Genomic DNA, 16,842 nt, shown 5'->3' on the forward strand with positions numbered 1-16,842 from the left:
TTTACTTTTAAAAAATACCGAAAAAACACCCAAGAATTTGAGTGTCATGAATTCAAACTAAACAAAATCTTCATTGATAATTCACTAATAATTCATCTCGACTTGGGCGATAAATTCTTCTTTAGTGTAAAGTATTCCTTAAACATGTTCTTGAAAATAAACAAGTAGGTTGCCAAGACCCCATACATAAAAGTTTATTATGAATGCGCTTCTATGGTTATAGTGCGGCAACTGAGCAGAGACCGCATTTATCGAGAAGCCGCCCTGAGCTCCACATAAGTTTTAAAAGAATGGCCTTAGCCACACGACTTGAGCACGAGAACTTACGGTATATATTATATAATTTGCATTTGTGTATTTGGGATGTAATACAGTGTGTAATATTGTTCTTACTACAGATTTCATGTTAAAATGCGGCTTAAATATTGAACTAATAATATCTTTCATTACAGAATGAGTACTAGCAAGAAACAAAAATATGATGCAAGCTACATGCAATATTTATTTCAATGTCTAGTTAGCAAGGGTGAAGAAAAGCCAAATGTATGTGATGCATAAAAGTATTGGGCAATGATTCAATACGACCTAAAAAATTGAAGCATCATCTCTCCTCAGCAAAGGAACAAAACTTCTTTGAGCGACATGGAAAACCGCTCAAGCAGATGAGGCTAGACACAATTGGGGCTTTTCATGAATGAAACTCCAAACTACTGGAAGCCTCCGTACAAGGTAGCATATGAAATCGCTAATCAGAAAAAACCCCATACCATTGGAGAAGATTTATTAAAGCCATGTACACTGATGATGGCGAAACCTATATTGGGAAAGGAGGCTGAGAAGAAGCTGGCTGCAGTGTCATTGTCTAATAACACAGTGCAGAGAAGAAATTGCAGCATGGTCAATGACATTAAAGATCAGGTTGTCCAGCAGATAATGTTATCTCCATTTGGGCTCTTTGCTATTCAGTTGGATGAATCAACTGATGTAGCTTCATGCTCACAGTTAATGGTGTATGCCCGCTATGTACACAACGAAGAAATAAAAAAGGAATTTCTGTTTCGTGTACCTCTGGAAACCACAACCAAAGCTAAAGACATTTTTAATGTTGTCTCCAATTTTTTTGATGAAGTAGATCTAAAATGGGAAAATGTTATTAGCTGTTGTACAGATGGGGCACCAGCTATGCTAGGCACAAAATCAGGCTTTCAAGCTCTTGTAAAAAAGTTTCACTTAATGTAGAGAGCACTCACTGTATGCTGCACCGGCATGCATTGGCAGTTAGAACCCTTCCTTCATCTCTTTCCATTGTCTTACAGGAGGTAATCGAATTAATTAACTACATGAAGAGCAATGCACTGCACACAAGGCTAATTAAGGTACTTTGCAAAGACATGGATGTTGAGCACCAAACACTTTTGTATCACACACATGTTCATTGGTTATCACGAGGTAATGTCACAGCTCGAGTTTACAGCCTCCGAAATGAACTGATATTGTTTACCGAGCAACAGGGAAAAGAGAGTTTCCATAAGCATCTCACAGACAACAACTGGATTATTCAGATTGCATATCTAGTAGATATTTTTGAGCAGTTTAATTAACTAAATCTGAAGATGCAGGGTCCTAATACTGACATGATCATATTTATCAACCAGCTGAATGCTTTCAAGCAAAGCTGATGAGCTAGAAGAGGAAAGTCTGCTGTGGAAACTTTGCAATGTTTAAAGCTTAGACAACTTGCTGGACAGTGGCAACTTGGATCTTCCTCCTGAAATCCAGGACGAGATTGCAGAACATCTAGAACACTTTCACACAGAGTCCAAAAGATATTTCCCTAAAATACCTAGCGAAGACTTGGATCTGACCATCCATTTCAGTGTGAAGTCAACATGGTACCAGATGACTGTCAGAAAAAGTTTCTAGAGTTAAAACTTGAGTCGGCTGCAAAACTTTCATTTGGAATAACGTCCATTGCTGACTTTTAGCCAACAATGACCGCATGTTATCCCAAGGTAGCGAAAATTGAACTCCACAAACTGCTGCCATTTGTGACTACATAACTGTGCGAGTCAGGCTTCTCAACATTACACGTACTTCCCATTCAGTCTAAAACTTGTGATCAATTGATCGTACAAAATGATCAGCGCTGTGCTCTGTCCAAAACAAAGCCTCACGTTGAAGTACTGTGCGCGAATGAGCGGCAACAGAATTCTCAATAATTACATAGTTACATGTTGTATAAAAATATTTTGTTATGTGTTTGCAAATGTACAATAAAGTCTCATTATAATTTGTATTAGTCTTTGTTTTTAGCCATGAAGTATGTGTGGAGGAATTCAAATTTCTGAACATGTCTGAGGGGGAACATAGTAAAAAAGGTTGGGAACCCCTGGGCTAAATAGACTACTAGAAGTTATAGCTACTAGAATCTACGGCTTAGTCGGCTATTAGGCTGCGGCTTAAACGCCTAGGAGACACGGACCCCCATGGATATATAGTGACTGGAGACAAAGCTGACAAAGGCCTCTTGTGATCTTGAGTCAACGGTGAGTGCTTAATCGCTCCCCCGAGCAATATAACAATATACCTTACAAAAATATACCAAAAATAACACCGCATGAACGATAAGCAAACAATGACAACGATGGTCCAGCACTGCAAGCAAATGTGATGAAAAGGTACAGCAACAATTTCAAAATCTCACAATATCTTAGTAAATCCACCATTGAATTTCCCTCTGACAATTTCTATATTTGACAGTACCCTAACAAGACAATCTACTTCTAAACTACTTGGCTTCATCATCAACGACGTTTTATCATGGCTAGACCACATCTCATTCATTTCAAATAAAATATCATCTAACCTACGTTTATTTTATAACATTCGTCATCTTATGATCTTTGATACTGCCAGACTATATCACTATAATTTTATCCATTCCTATCTTATATATGGCCTGCATGTGTTTTACCCTACAACACCTGTAAAATATACCAACACACTATTTATTTTACAAAAAAAGCTTTACGACTTATATGCAAAGACCTAAACATACCCCATAAAAACCAGCACTTACCATCTACCAACTTAATAACAAGCACTACCGGTGTTCTTCCCTTACGTAAGCTATCACATTACTTCACCTGCCTCGCTGCTCATTCAATACTCCACGATAACTGCCCTAAATATCTCAGCTATAGCTTTCAAACCGTAAACCATAGTCACAAAACCAGAAACAGATTCAAATTACCTAGTGCCATAAGCCACAACAAACTCAACAGCAACCTGCTAAATTCATTTAATAATCTCTGCACTCATTTAAGAACTCTTCCTCTGCAATCTTTTAAAACAAAACTCAAACTACATCTACTTTCCTCTGACCAATAATACCATTCACCATATAGCCTTACCTATTTTAACCATTTCATATTACACTTTGTTTTCATGACTAGAAAACTTGTCATATATTTGTATACTATTTTCACTGAGCTATTATTTGTCCACTTTTTGTTTAAACAATACTCATATCAATCTTCAAGCTTGTGTTCTACATATTTTATGCATTCAGTTCTAATATTATTATATTAGTTAGACTATTCACTAGTTTTTTAGTTAGACTATAGTTTCTTTGCAGTCCTATCTATCTATCTCGATAAAATATCTCTTGTGGCCCGATAAGCCTTTAGAGATAAGATGCGACTATAACGATAAAAGAGATCAGATATTCTTATAAAATCGAGAGTTAAATAAAATCTGCCATTGAGCTTGTTCCATATATATATATCAAAACTTCATGACTCGGTTAAAAAATGAGAACTTCATGGCATCTGTATTAATAGTGTGCCTAATATTAGACCCACGAGTAAAATAGGCGGAGTTGCACAGTGTAAACTTGTGGCAGATTTGTTACTCATCATATTATACAGCTCATTGCAAGTGCATGCTTACTTACATTATTAGTCAACCCCGCGTCATTAACCCGTATATGGTCATTATTACCATATATAGTCATTATGCCCTTATATGGGTGAGCTGCAACCTATATAAAGGAAGGCATAGCCCGCAGTGGGGCAGTTGTTTTGTAGTCTAGTCAATACAATTATACACACACACACACTCTCTCTTCATTTCTCGCTTGAGCGGTCAGCAAGAATTAATGCAGGATAGTTGACCAGTATAGGCATCATCGGTCAGCTGGTTGACTACGGGGGTCAGCAGCTAAAGGTGCCCTGACTGGGTCGACCTAATTAGTAGCAGAGAGGTCGACCTAAGCTAATCAGACGACGGACCTTAGGGTTGACGTGGTCTTCTATAATCACATACAGCTATAGGCACGGCAAGCTAATGTAAGCCGACCTGTCGGGTCGCCATTAGGTACACTGGTAGACCAAGACAAAAACCAGTACACTGGTGGCAGCGGTGGGATCTTCTGACCATGCCTGGAAGGCGGTCAACTAGGAGAGAGGCAGCTGAGGCTGACCTCCATCAAGCTGATCAGTATGGGCGGATGGCTGACGCCATAACTGAGGCTTTACGGCAATCTCGACCAGAGAGGGACTTCAAGCCCCCTAAGTTTGATGGCAGTGATGATGTTGAACTGTTCATCAGTCAGTTTCAGGAAGTAGCTGAAGCTAATCAATGGTCTGCAGGGTCAGCACGTCTGCACCTCAGAGAGGTGCTGAAGGATGGTGCTAAAAGCTGTGGCAGGGGAGAAACTACAGATGCCATCTTTGCAGCCTTGAGAACTAAATTTGGTCTGACAGTTAGAGAGGCCAGGAGTCGATTAAACCTCAAGAAGGAAGTCAAGGTTAGCTTGCAAGATCATGCTGCGGAAGTAGAAAGACTAGCCAATATAGCTTATGCTGATCTGCCTGAGCACCATCGTGCAAATATGGCATTAGATGCTTTCTCCCTGACATTGGGCAACACCTATCTACAGAGGCATCTGTTAGCGGTGGGAGCACAGACTTTGGGAGAGGCAGTGCAGGCTGGAAATGACTTTCTGCAAATTCAGCCATTTAATCCTCGGTTGACCCAAAGGTCAACCATCATGGCTATAGAAGGGGAGGAAGAGGATGACCCCAAGGCAGCCCAGGTCGACCTCCCACAAACTACAAAATCGGCTACGTTGGAAGATGTCCTTGTAGCCCTAAAGGAGCTGACCACCTTGACGACAAGACTGGCGGTCAATGGTAGCCGACCCAGAAGCCAAGGTCGGACTACTCCAGAGCCGCAGCAAATCAGAAGGGCGACCAGCTGTTGGGAATGTGGAATAGTCGGACATGTCAGACGACAGTGTCCTCAGATGGCAGCTACCCAGCCAGCAAGAAACCAGCAGCAGGGAAACGAACATCGTCCACAGCAGTAGGGGGACATACTGACTGTGGACCCTCAAACCAGAGAAAGCCACCTTGGCAAACCCCACGTCGGACAGGTCGACCTCAGACCCCCCATGGGTCGACCTCAGTCCTACTAGAAAACTCCTTTGACTCACTAACTGAGCAGCAAACAGAGGAAATCCAAACCCCAAACCCAGTGGTTACAGAAAAGCTCCAGACAAGGAGACGGCGTAAGAGGTGGCAGCACACCGGTCGGACGACTCAGCAGGTCGGTCCTGAGAGAGTGGCTGCGGACACCCTTTGGAAACCGTATAGTAGTAGCTATTTCTTACCTGGGAAGATTATGGGCCGACCTGCTCATTTCCTGATAGACAGTGGATGCACCTCCAACCTACTCAGCCGTCATGTCTTTGACCGGCTTCCCGCTGGGATGAAGGCTCAGTTGGTAAAGAGAACAGACTATGGCACGATGGCTGACGGGTCTCGCCTAAACTTTCATGGCATGTTGACCGTACCCATCCGAGTCAGAAGTGTACAAGTGACTGTATCACTTCTTGTATGCCCCCTAAAAGAAGATGCCATCATCGGGATGCCATTCTTGACAGACCAATGCTGTGAGATGAATTTCCAAGAATCCACATTGGTAGTGAATGGTCAGAAGCTGATCTGCACAGATCGGGACGGACGACCCTTGGTGAGCAAGGTGCAGGTTGTCCGTACCATGACACTTCAACCTCGGTCGGAGATGGTGGTTACATGCCGCCTCACGACCCACACCTACCAACCCTTAGGAATGGTAGAGGGATCAGGAGATCGGTACATGGTGGCTGCCAGCCTCCACCTACCTGATGAGAAGGGAAGAGTGGCCCTGCGTTGTTTGAACCCGACAGATTCCCCTGTACAGGTAGCGTCGGGAACTGTGATTGGCAGCTACACAGGAGTCGATGAAACTGAAATCGGCCAGCCCTGGACAGAAGGGGGGCCAAAGGGAGCGAAACCAAGCCAGGATACCCGGCCTGACCCAAAGGTGGCTCCTCACGTGAAAGAGCTGTATAGCCAAGCTATAGTGCACTGTAGGAGTGACTGCGACAGACAACAGGTAGTTAGGCTCCTTGATCAGTATGCCGATGTTTTCAGTAAAGGGGATGGAGATGTGGGTCGGACTACCCTGGTCCAACATGAGATACCCACGATATCGGATGCTCAACCCATTCGGCAGACCCCATACAGGGTTGGCCCTGAGAAGGAAGCGGAAATAGATCGGCAGGTCTCTGAGCTGGCCAAACAGGGAATGATAGAGCAGGCATATGGAGCTTGGAGCTCTCCTGTGGTCCTGGTCAGGAAAAAGGATTGAACCTGGAGACTGTGCATTGACTATCGGAAGTTGAATGCGGTCACTAAACAGGACGCATATCCACTTCCTCGAATCGATGACAGTCTGGATGCTCTGTCAGGCAGCAAGTTGTTCAGCACTCTCGATTTGATGAGCGGCTATTGGCAGGTACCCCTGTCGCCGGGAGCGCAGGAGAAATCAGCCTTCATCACGAGAAGTGGGCTTTGGAGATGGAAAGTGCTGCCTTTCGGGCTGACGTCAGCCCCTGCCACGTTCCAGAGGCTTATGGAGCGAGTGCTGCAAGGGCTCCACTGGAAGACGCTCTTGCTGTATCTGGACGACATCATAGTCATGTCAGCCGACCTCCAGAGTCACCTGTCTAGGCTGTCAGAAGTACTAGACAGGCTTCGACAAGCCGGCTTGAAACTAAAACCATCTAAATGTACCCTCATGCAGACAAAAGTAAAGTACCTCGGACATGTGGTGAGTTCGACTGGGGTAGCCACGGATCCGGAAAAAGTGGAAGCGATCCACAGGTGGTCAGAGCCAACCGATGTGACTCAGCTGAGGGCTTTTCTCGGCACTACCGGTTACTACTACCGATACGTGCCCAACTACGCTTCGGTTGCCAAGCCCTTGACACTACTCACGGCAGAAGGGTCCACCTGGAAGTGGGGTCAACCTGAACAAGAAGCTTTCAGTCACCTCAAGTGGCTCTTGACGCATGCCCCTGTACTAGGCTACCCAGATCCGACCTTAGAGTACACCCTTGACACAGATGCCAGCAACGTCGGAACTGGGGCCGTATTGTCCCAGGTCCAACAAGGACAGGAGCGAGTTATCGCCTATCACAGCAAGACGCTCTCCCCTGCGGAGAGGAACTACTGTGTCACGAGGCGAGAACTCCTGGCGGTGGTGTTAGCCGTGAAACATTTCCGGCCCTATTTGTACGGTCGAGAGTTTGTCATCAGGACCGACCATGCTTCCCTAGTCTGGCTGCATCGGAGGAAGGAACCTTCCTGTCAGATAGCCAGGTGGTTGGAAAGCTTGTCGGAACACAGATACAAGATTGTGCACCGAAAGGGAGAGAAGCATGGAAATGCTGATGGCCTGAGTAGGCAACAGTGTGAAGACTGCAAGCAATGTGCCTCAATAGATAGACGAGATGGTGGGCCTCCCCGCTCGGAGATCTGTAAGGAATTACAGGAGGGGACGATTCCATCAAGTCGAGTTCCCACGGGAAATCTGGATGAGATTGAGTGGCCACTTCTGCCCCAACAACCCCAGAGATGGAGGAACCAAGCAGTGGGCATCCCGGCAGATGTGGAGATCGACCAGGTCGGACCCAACAGCGGGCCTCGGAGGGACAAGGAGGCCGGCCCCAGGCCAATCCAAGAGGGCGATTCTAGTGTAAACAAGAAGGTCGACCAAGGCTTAGGTCAGCCCCTCCCTATTATAGAAAAACGGCCCTCCGCACAGACGAAAGCTGGCGAAATTGTCGCGCTACAAAAGAGAGCAGAGATGGCAATCGGGAAAATTTACCAGGCAGTGCTGACTGGTAGACCCATAGATGCCCAAGTTTTACAACTAGGCGACCCAGAGTTGAAGAGGCTAGCCAACATGTTTTCACAGCTGCGGATCGATCCCGACGGGGTCTTGACAGCGACAATCCCAGGAAATGGTAGAAGCAAAGCAGTCACCGTCTGCCCTTTGCCTGTGCGGCAAGACCTAATCTGGGAGACACATAGACAGGCCCACAGTGGCGTAGATCGGACACTAAAAAGGGTCCAGTTGGACTGGTATTGGCCAGGAATGACCAGTGACGTACGTCGGACGGTAATGTCCTGTGAAGTATGCCAACAGGCCAAACATGGCACTGGTGCAACAACCTCCAATAGACAGAGGCTCTACGCTGGTCGACCGTGGCAGAGATTGGCTGTAGACCTGGTCGGCCCCCTACCCTTAACCACCCGAGGAAACATCTGGGCTCTTGTGATGACCGACCACTTCACTAGGTGGTCGGACGCTATCGCAATCCCAGATGCCACCGCGCCTACCGTGGCCAGTACGCTGGAGGAAAGGGTTTTCAGTTATTTCGGATTGCCAGAAATAATCCATACTGATCAGGGGGCCCAGTTCGAATCTGACCTATTCCAGGAGCTGTGTCGACTTTGGGGAGTCGAGAAGTCAAGGACGACCCCATACCGGCCTGAAGGTAACGGTATAGTCGAACGAAATAACAGGATACTCGGAGACTTCCTGCGAGCCCTCCTTACTGGAAGAGGACAGGAAGAGTGGGATCTCGTGTTACCACATTTAATGAGAACACTGAGGGGGATTCCCCATTCAGCCACCAAAGAAACTCCAAATTACATGATGCTCGGTCGGGAGTTGCGCCTCCCTGACCAACTCCAACATGGGAGTTCGGTGGAATCTTTTCAGAGTACGAATGAGTACGCTATTGAAATCCAAGATCGGCTCTTACGAGCCCATGAGATTCTCAGGCACAGGCAGTTAGAAATCGTGGCTGAAGACACCACTGAACCACCACTGTTCAAGGCTGGCGACCTGGTCTGGATGACCCGCAGACGTCGACGGAAGGGGGAGAACTCCAAGTTGTCGGCCAAGAGAGTTGGGCCTTACCGGGTAATCCAAAGCTTTCCAAATCACACGTACACAATCGAACGCCGGGGACAGCGTTCTGTACAGTCTGAACACCGGTTGAGAGCTTACAAACCCTGCAGCAATTATCATGGAAAAGCCCAAGTCTTGCTTGAGCCTAGTAGAAGGCCTAACATGCGTGGAGTAAGGAAAAACAATGGAAAAACTCAGGCAGAGCCTGTCTTAGAAGCTGAAAATGCAGAAAAGGCAAATAGGAAGGACAACTCCGAAGGTGGCGATGGGACAACTCCTAAGGAAGCTTTTGACAACCCAGAGAGCCAGCCTTCCAGTGGACAATGCCGAGATACAGAAAACTGCACTCCAGCAAGTGCGGAGGCAGGAGAGTCAGCTGTCCACCGACAGCCAGACAATGTTAGCAGGCCTCAGAGGAGTAGGAATCTGCCTCCGCACCTGCGGGAGTATGAGTTGAACAGTATCCAATTAAACAATTCGGGAGCGATTACTTCATCGGCAGCGGCTAGTTTAAAATGTGCTGCCATGCCCCAATCATTCAGTCAACACCAGCCTCAGATTTCCGTTCGGACTGTGAGTGTACGTCCAGAGAGGTTGGAAATCTCGATGCCAAGGAAGTCAATGTCAGCCGCTGACCGGTTGAGGTTAGAGGCTCAGCAATTGCGTAGGACGGCCGCATATTTAGAAAAGCTGGCCGACCAGCAAGAGGCCAGACCGTAGCTACGACGGTAACAAGTAGTTGGAACTCATTTCCTTCGCTATTTTATCACCATTACTATCCTTTTTTTATTATTATTTTATATATATGTATATATAGACGGATAGCCGTCTATAGGGGCGGCGTATGTGGCAGATTTGTTACTCATCATATTATACAGCTCATTGCAAGTGCATGCTTACTTACATTATTAGTCAACCCCGCGTCATTAACCCGTATATGGTCATTATTACCATATATAGTCATTATGCCCTTATATGGGTGAGCTGCAACCTATATAAAGGAAGGCATAGCCCGCAGTGGGGCAGTTGTTTTGTAGTCTAGTCAATACAATTATACACACACACACACTCTCTCTTCATTTCTCGCTTGAGCGGTCAGCAAGAATTAATGCAGGATAGTTGACCAGTATAGGCATCATCGGTCAGCTGGTTGACTACGGGGGTCAGCAGCTAAAGGTGCCCTGACTGGGTCGACCTAATTAGTAGCAGAGAGGTCGACCTAAGCTAATCAGACGACGGACCTTAGGGTTGACGTGGTCTTCTATAATCACATACAGCTATAGGCACGGCAAGCTAATGTAAGCCGACCTGTCGGGTCGCCATTAGGTACACTGGTAGACCAAGACAAAAACCAGTACAAACTTTTTAAAATCGACCATAAGGTCTTGATTTAAAATTTTCAGTAAAGTGTTTTTATTTTTTTTTTGTCGTACACCGCTTTTTAGTTAGTTTACTTGCCGTGGTACCTTGTGGAAAACATATTGTAAAATATGACTATTGATTACCACAATAAAGATTGCTCATATTGCTCACAAGGCGAGGTTTAAATGACACGTACGCCATTGACACGCGAGCAACAAAACAAGATATAATGACTTAATACAAAGTTGTAGGGCTACTTGACTTTTGTTTTACTTACACTATGGAAAAGTTTATTGCACAGTGGAAACCGTTCATAATACTAGCTGTGAATGGTTTGCTGATAGCCTGGCCACGGTTATTATAAGCGATTTGTTTTTGTATAAACGTACAACAATGGATACGTTATGACGGCAGAGTTCCTTGACATTTACGTTACGCTAATTATTTTTTGACACATAAGCTCGCAAGTGCAATCACATACACGCTCTATGTCATTAACTAATTAAGTAGGCGGAGCTTAGTAACGAAGCTGTTTGAATGGGGACAGCCCTATGTTCCGCAGGCCCTATGTTCCGCAGGCCCTATGTTCCGCAAGGCCCTATGTTCCGCAAATCGCTACGGCTCAATCAGTAAATTTATTGCTGTCTAGACGTTGCGGACGTAAAAGTGACTGATGATTCGTCTCAGCACATTAGCTCTGCCGATGTTTCTCACGCAAGAATACAATAAACAAGTTTATGTAGGAATGCGTACTGTATAAGTAATAAGTTGTCCAAGCGATTGTATTATAATTAAATTAAAAAAAACTAAAGCCTGTTTTCTGATTATTTGATTTTGTAAATATAATCAAAAAACGTGTATTACTCGCTGATTGTTAATGAAATCATCAGAGCATATCTTCCTCACTGAATAATAACATCTATAAAATCATGGAGGCCTATGCTCCTCATTTAATATTGCGCAGTATACTCGCAAGGGCTGATGTTCATCACATAATATTTTGCAATGCACTCAGCAAGGTATATGTTTCTCACTCAAAAAGATTACAAATATAATTCTATATTTGTAATTATTTTAGTCAATATAATGTGATTAAATTTATAATTACAATATATTCTGTATTGTCTTGTATATAAACTCTGCATATAAGTCTTGCCGTGAAGCAATTTCTGTTTGCTGCCAGTATGATTTTACTTTGCTACTTATAATTACCCTCTCTACATAACCGTTTCGTTATTTACATCTGACAATCTCACCTACAGATGGGGAGTTTCCTTCTCATGAAATAAAATTGAAGATATTTATTTTTGCCTGCAAATAGAAGCGCAAATAATATTATATTTGATATTAATATCATTTCAATGAAGATTAACTAACTACAAATATAATCATGAGGACCTATATTTCTCACTCGATAATAATATAAATATAATGATTGAAGCCTAAGTTTCTCACACAATAATAGTATAAAAATCATCATGAGGACCATGTTTCTCACTCAATTATTTTATAAAAATAACCATGATGGCCTATAATTCCATTTCATATTGCGCAATATAGTCAAAGGGCCTCACTCGATATTGTACAATACACTCGCTTCGGCCTATGTTCCTCACTTGATATTGCGCAATATACACAAAGGGCCTATATTCCTCACATCATAATGAGCATATTTTACTTGCTTGGGCCTATGTTCCTCACTTGAGATTGCGCAATATAATTAAAGGGCCTATGTTCCTCACATCATAATGAGCATATTTTACTTGCTTGGGCCTATGTTCCTCACTTGAGATTGCGCAATATATTCAAAGGGCCTATATTCCTCACATCATAACGAGCATATTTTACTTGCTTGGGCCTATGTTCCTCACTTGAGATTGCGCAATATAATTAAAGGGCCTATGTTCCTCACATCATAATGAGCATATTTTACTTGCTTGGGTCTATGTTCCTCACTTGAGATTGCGCAATATATTCAAAGGGCCTATATTCCTCGCATCATAACGAGCATATTTTACTTGCTTGGGTCTATGTTCCTCACTTGAGATTGCGCAATATACACAAAAGGCCTATATTCCTCACATCATAATGAGCATATTTTACTTGCTTGGGTCGATGTTCCTCACTTGAGATTGCGCAATATATTCAAAGGGCCTATATTCCTCACATCATAACGAGCATATTTTACTTGCTTGGGTCTATGTTCCTCACTTGAGATTGCGCAATATATTCAAAGGGCCTATATTCCTCACATCATAACGAGCAGATTTTACTTGCTTGGGTCTATGTTCCTCACTTGAGATTGCGCAATATACACAAAGGGCCTATATTCCTCACATCATAACGAGCATATTTTACTTGCTTGGGCCTATGTTCTTCACTTGAGATTGCGCAATATAAACAAAGGGCCTATATTCCTCACATCATAACGAGCATATTTTACTTGCTTGGGCCTATGTTCCTCACTCAATATTGCGCAATATACACAAAGGGCCTATATTCCTCACATCATAACGAGCATATTTTACTTGCTTGGGCCTATGTTCCTCACTTGAGATTGCGCAATATACACAAAGGGCCTATATTCCTCACATCATAACGAGCAGATTTTACTTGCTTGGGTCTATGTTCCTCACTCAATATTGCGCAATATACACAAAGGGCCTATATTCCTCACATCATAACGAGCATATTTTACTTGCTTGGGCCTATGTTCCTCACTCAATATTGCGCAATATACACAAAGGGCCTATGTTCCTCACATCATAATGAGCATATTTTACTTGCTTGAGTCTATGTTCCTCACTCAATATTGCGCAATATACACAAAGGGCCTATATTCCTCACATCATAACAAGCATATTTTACTTGTTTGGGTCTATGTTCCTCACTTGAGATTGCGCAATATGCACAAAGGGCCTATATTCCTCACATCATAACGAGCATATTTTACTTGCTTGGGCCTATGTTCCTCACTTAAGATTGCACAATATACTCAAAGGGCCTATATTCCTTACTTAATAGGTATTTCAAAAAAGCAGCAACAGAACCAAGTACATGTAGTTATATCTAGCAACTAAATGATGACATTGTCCAGTAATTTATTTATTGGAAACTGGTAAAATATCCTCATGTGACATTAGTGCCATAAATTGCAACAAGTGCTTGTTAAAAAAGTTTCTATATCTCCTCTTTCTACTTTACATGTTTTACTCTTCACTTGCCTAATTTAAATAAAAGAAATGAGCTAATCGATGTAATAATATATTATGTAACTATAATAATAAAATGTGTTTTAAACATCTACCATAAACAAAACAGCCAAGTAACCAACGGATTATTTGGATATTATATAGCCGATATATTTAGGATTTTATCTTGTTCTAGCAATTTCATCTGAGAGCCCCAACAGGTATGAACTATTTTTTAATAAATAATTTTACATACAAAAAGTGTTCTCTGACAATCAACTGAATCGATAAATACAATATACAATAGATTTTTATGAAGTGACTGCGGGTAATTTTAAATTATTTCATTCACAGCATATTTTATCGCTCGCCAATAGCTAGTTATTGTTCGCTTTCTGTCTCTTGAGTTTTTGGATTCGTTCTTCTAACTTCTGCCACTTTTTGCGCCTGCGAACTATCAGTTTCCCTGAAATGAAAATTATTGCATATAAATAAAAATGCATTTGAAAAGCGTTTAGGGTATATATATATATATATATATATATATATATATATATATATGTATATACATATATATATGGTTTGCCAAAGAAGGTAGATTATAATGATCGTTCATATATTTTTTCGTAAAAAGACAAACCTTTTTCAGCAGCTGCGGCTCGTTGTTTATACAACACTTCTTCATCTTTTAGACATGAAATGAGAAGCCATATCGAAGGGTGCTTCCTTCCAACGACGTCATTGAAATGGCTGTTCCAGGCTAGGCATAAAAGACAAACACTGCTGAATAAACTCATAGTATGATTAAGCTATGCGAATGATCTTTTTTAATCCAAAATTTCGGATAAAAATTGCATACAGCTTTTATTTTTTTTGTGGAAGCTTATTTCTGATTTACAGCAGATTGCTGTATGCTCACGAGCCTTTTAGGATCTTAGCCTAAATACTGGGGACTGCACATTCGCACTGTCGTCTACGTAATGTTTGATATGCACATATGCAGTAAAATACTTAAAGTTTGTAGTGAAGGCAGCGGCTTTTTGAACGCTTCTCTTTTTTATTGAATTACTTTGAGGAAGACAAAATTATAAATTGAGTGTCAATAAACTTTGCTGGTTTTCAATATGTTAAAACAGCAAAATAATATGAATCAGAATCAAAGGATATTGGCACATGATGTATCATTATAGAATATAGTCTTAAGAATAAAAATCTGCCTGCATACTGCTGGCGAGAATTGTTTTGCTGACAGATATTTTTGTTAACAAGATTCAACATATTCCACAAATGTAGACAATATGCAATAACTGGGGAAGCCGAATTTCCAAGCATCACTAATTTTGTGTAAAGGACGATGTCTGAGTTTTTTGATATTGTAATTTGTTTCAGCTTTTTATATTCACCTTCCACATAGTTGTTAGTCCGTGTGCTTATGTCTCGAAAATATACGTTCCATACACTGATTGGAATGACTCCGTGTATAAAGGTATCATGGAAATAGGCTAGTAATATCTCCATGGCTGGGAAATGTTTCGCCGCCTCCCTTACAGCTACTGAGCTCTTTAAGCTACTACAATAAGAAATGAGAAAACATTAATTAAGGATTCAGATGTCATCGAGGAAGCATGGTGGAAATCATACTATGAGATGTTTGGTTGGATTTATAGGTGGCGAACTCAAACGTTTGCTGCATTTGCTCTCTTGCAAAATATGTACTTTGTAAAACTGTTTCCTGGCAATTGGTAGCTCATATTTTTTGGTTGCTTTGAATTTACACTGAAGTTATATTATACTTATAAGTTATATTATTTTTGAAGAAGCCAGATGAAAGGTTTCATCCAATATATTCGTTAGTAATAAAGTGATGGTTAATCCTATCAATGCCATATTTCAGAAAACAGGCCTATTTGCTTTTAAACCAATTTTTAATGCACACATCTGCTGATCAGCATTTGTTCATGTTGAAAATGGTACTATAACCCTTTCTCTGTGACCTTACATCATTATTGTCTCCTACTTGTATGTTTAGGTAATTTATATCTTAATAAGCCAGTTCATTGCATAATTAGTCATCGCACCTGTAACAGTTGTTGCCTGGACTTTGTCTAATAAAGGTGTTTAACTTGAGAAAACTATCCAAGGATATATACATTTCACAACCCAGTTTCAACTGTTCAAATGATCATCATGTTAAGGCAGACCACGTTTTTACTATAGGAATTTCAAATGAAATAAATAAACATACATAACAATAAAAATCTTCATTAAACAGTCATGCTAATTTAATACAACTCACTCAAATGCCCCGATCACGTGATGTGGTGGAAGGAAACCCATACTTGATAGCTTTTGTACAATATCTTGTACATTACAATCTTTCTGGTATGCGGATTTCAGACCAAGCGCTGCCACCTTTCGAGAAACACTCTGGGTGAAGTGGAAATAGCACCCACATATTGCTACATTGGGCCATGCTGATTTTACCGCTTCGTGGAGACTAATCTCGAAATCACAAACAACCTCCAGAGCATTCATTTCTTCAGTGCCCTTGACAACCTTGAGCATCTACAAATTTATAAAGTCATTCAAATTCAGGCAGCAATTTGGAATAATTACAAAAAACTTTTAACATGGTATAATTATTAATAATTAGCGACCATACATTGTAGGGCACATTTAGCTTAGATTTTATGATAGGCAATATTGTGTAATAAGTATAAGATGGTTAGCAATTATTCAACACTGCTGAAGCTTTTGCTAGGAGTTATTCATCAGAGCCGCTTGAGCGCGATAAGTGTAAGAAGCTTTCTAAAGGATTGAACCCTCTGTGCTTATCCATTGACTAATAAGCTGATGCGGTCTAAAAATAATTGGCCAACGGGCTTTCATTTCCATTAGGAGTACATGTACATAATTTAGTGATTTGTAATACAGTGTCTCTAGTAATATTTACTAGAAAATAATAATATTATTACTAAAG

At 41.9% G+C, this 16,842-nt stretch overlaps 2 protein-coding genes and 1 long non-coding RNA gene across 3 annotated transcripts; 2 read left to right on the forward strand and 1 right to left on the reverse strand.

The window, feature by feature from the left end:
• The first annotated feature begins 804 nt into the window (after window positions 1-804).
• On the forward strand, window positions 805-1,239 carry LOC137410086 (protein FAM200C-like). The gene has a single exon (XM_068095668.1). The coding sequence runs from the start codon at window positions 805-807 to the stop codon at window positions 1,237-1,239; it is 435 nt and encodes a 144-aa protein (XP_067951769.1).
• Window positions 1,240-5,685: 4,446 nt separating this feature from the next.
• On the forward strand, window positions 5,686-6,696 carry LOC137410087 (uncharacterized). Its single transcript, XM_068095669.1, has one exon. The coding sequence runs from the start codon at window positions 5,686-5,688 to the stop codon at window positions 6,694-6,696; it is 1,011 nt and encodes a 336-aa protein (XP_067951770.1).
• Window positions 6,697-14,268: 7,572 nt separating this feature from the next.
• LOC137410088 (uncharacterized) lies at window positions 14,269-15,370 on the reverse strand. The gene is made up of 3 exons (XR_010980984.1): window positions 15,266-15,370; window positions 14,503-14,622; window positions 14,269-14,328 (listed from the first exon to the last, which is right to left on the reverse strand). It is a non-coding gene; the product is annotated as an uncharacterized lncRNA (long non-coding RNA).
• Between the last annotated feature and the right edge of the window lie 1,472 nt (window positions 15,371-16,842).

This window comes from Watersipora subatra, unplaced genomic scaffold (assembly GCF_963576615.1).
Source record: "Watersipora subatra unplaced genomic scaffold, tzWatSuba1.1 SCAFFOLD_75, whole genome shotgun sequence".
Classification (NCBI taxonomy): domain Eukaryota; kingdom Metazoa; phylum Bryozoa; class Gymnolaemata; order Cheilostomatida; family Watersiporidae; genus Watersipora; species Watersipora subatra.

Coding starts and splice junctions, on each gene's coding strand:
- LOC137410086 (XM_068095668.1), top strand. CDS start 805: ATGGCGAAACCTATATTGGGAAAGGAGGCTGAGAAGAAGCTGGCTGCA.
- LOC137410087 (XM_068095669.1), top strand. CDS start 5,686: ATGGGCCGACCTGCTCATTTCCTGATAGACAGTGGATGCACCTCCAAC.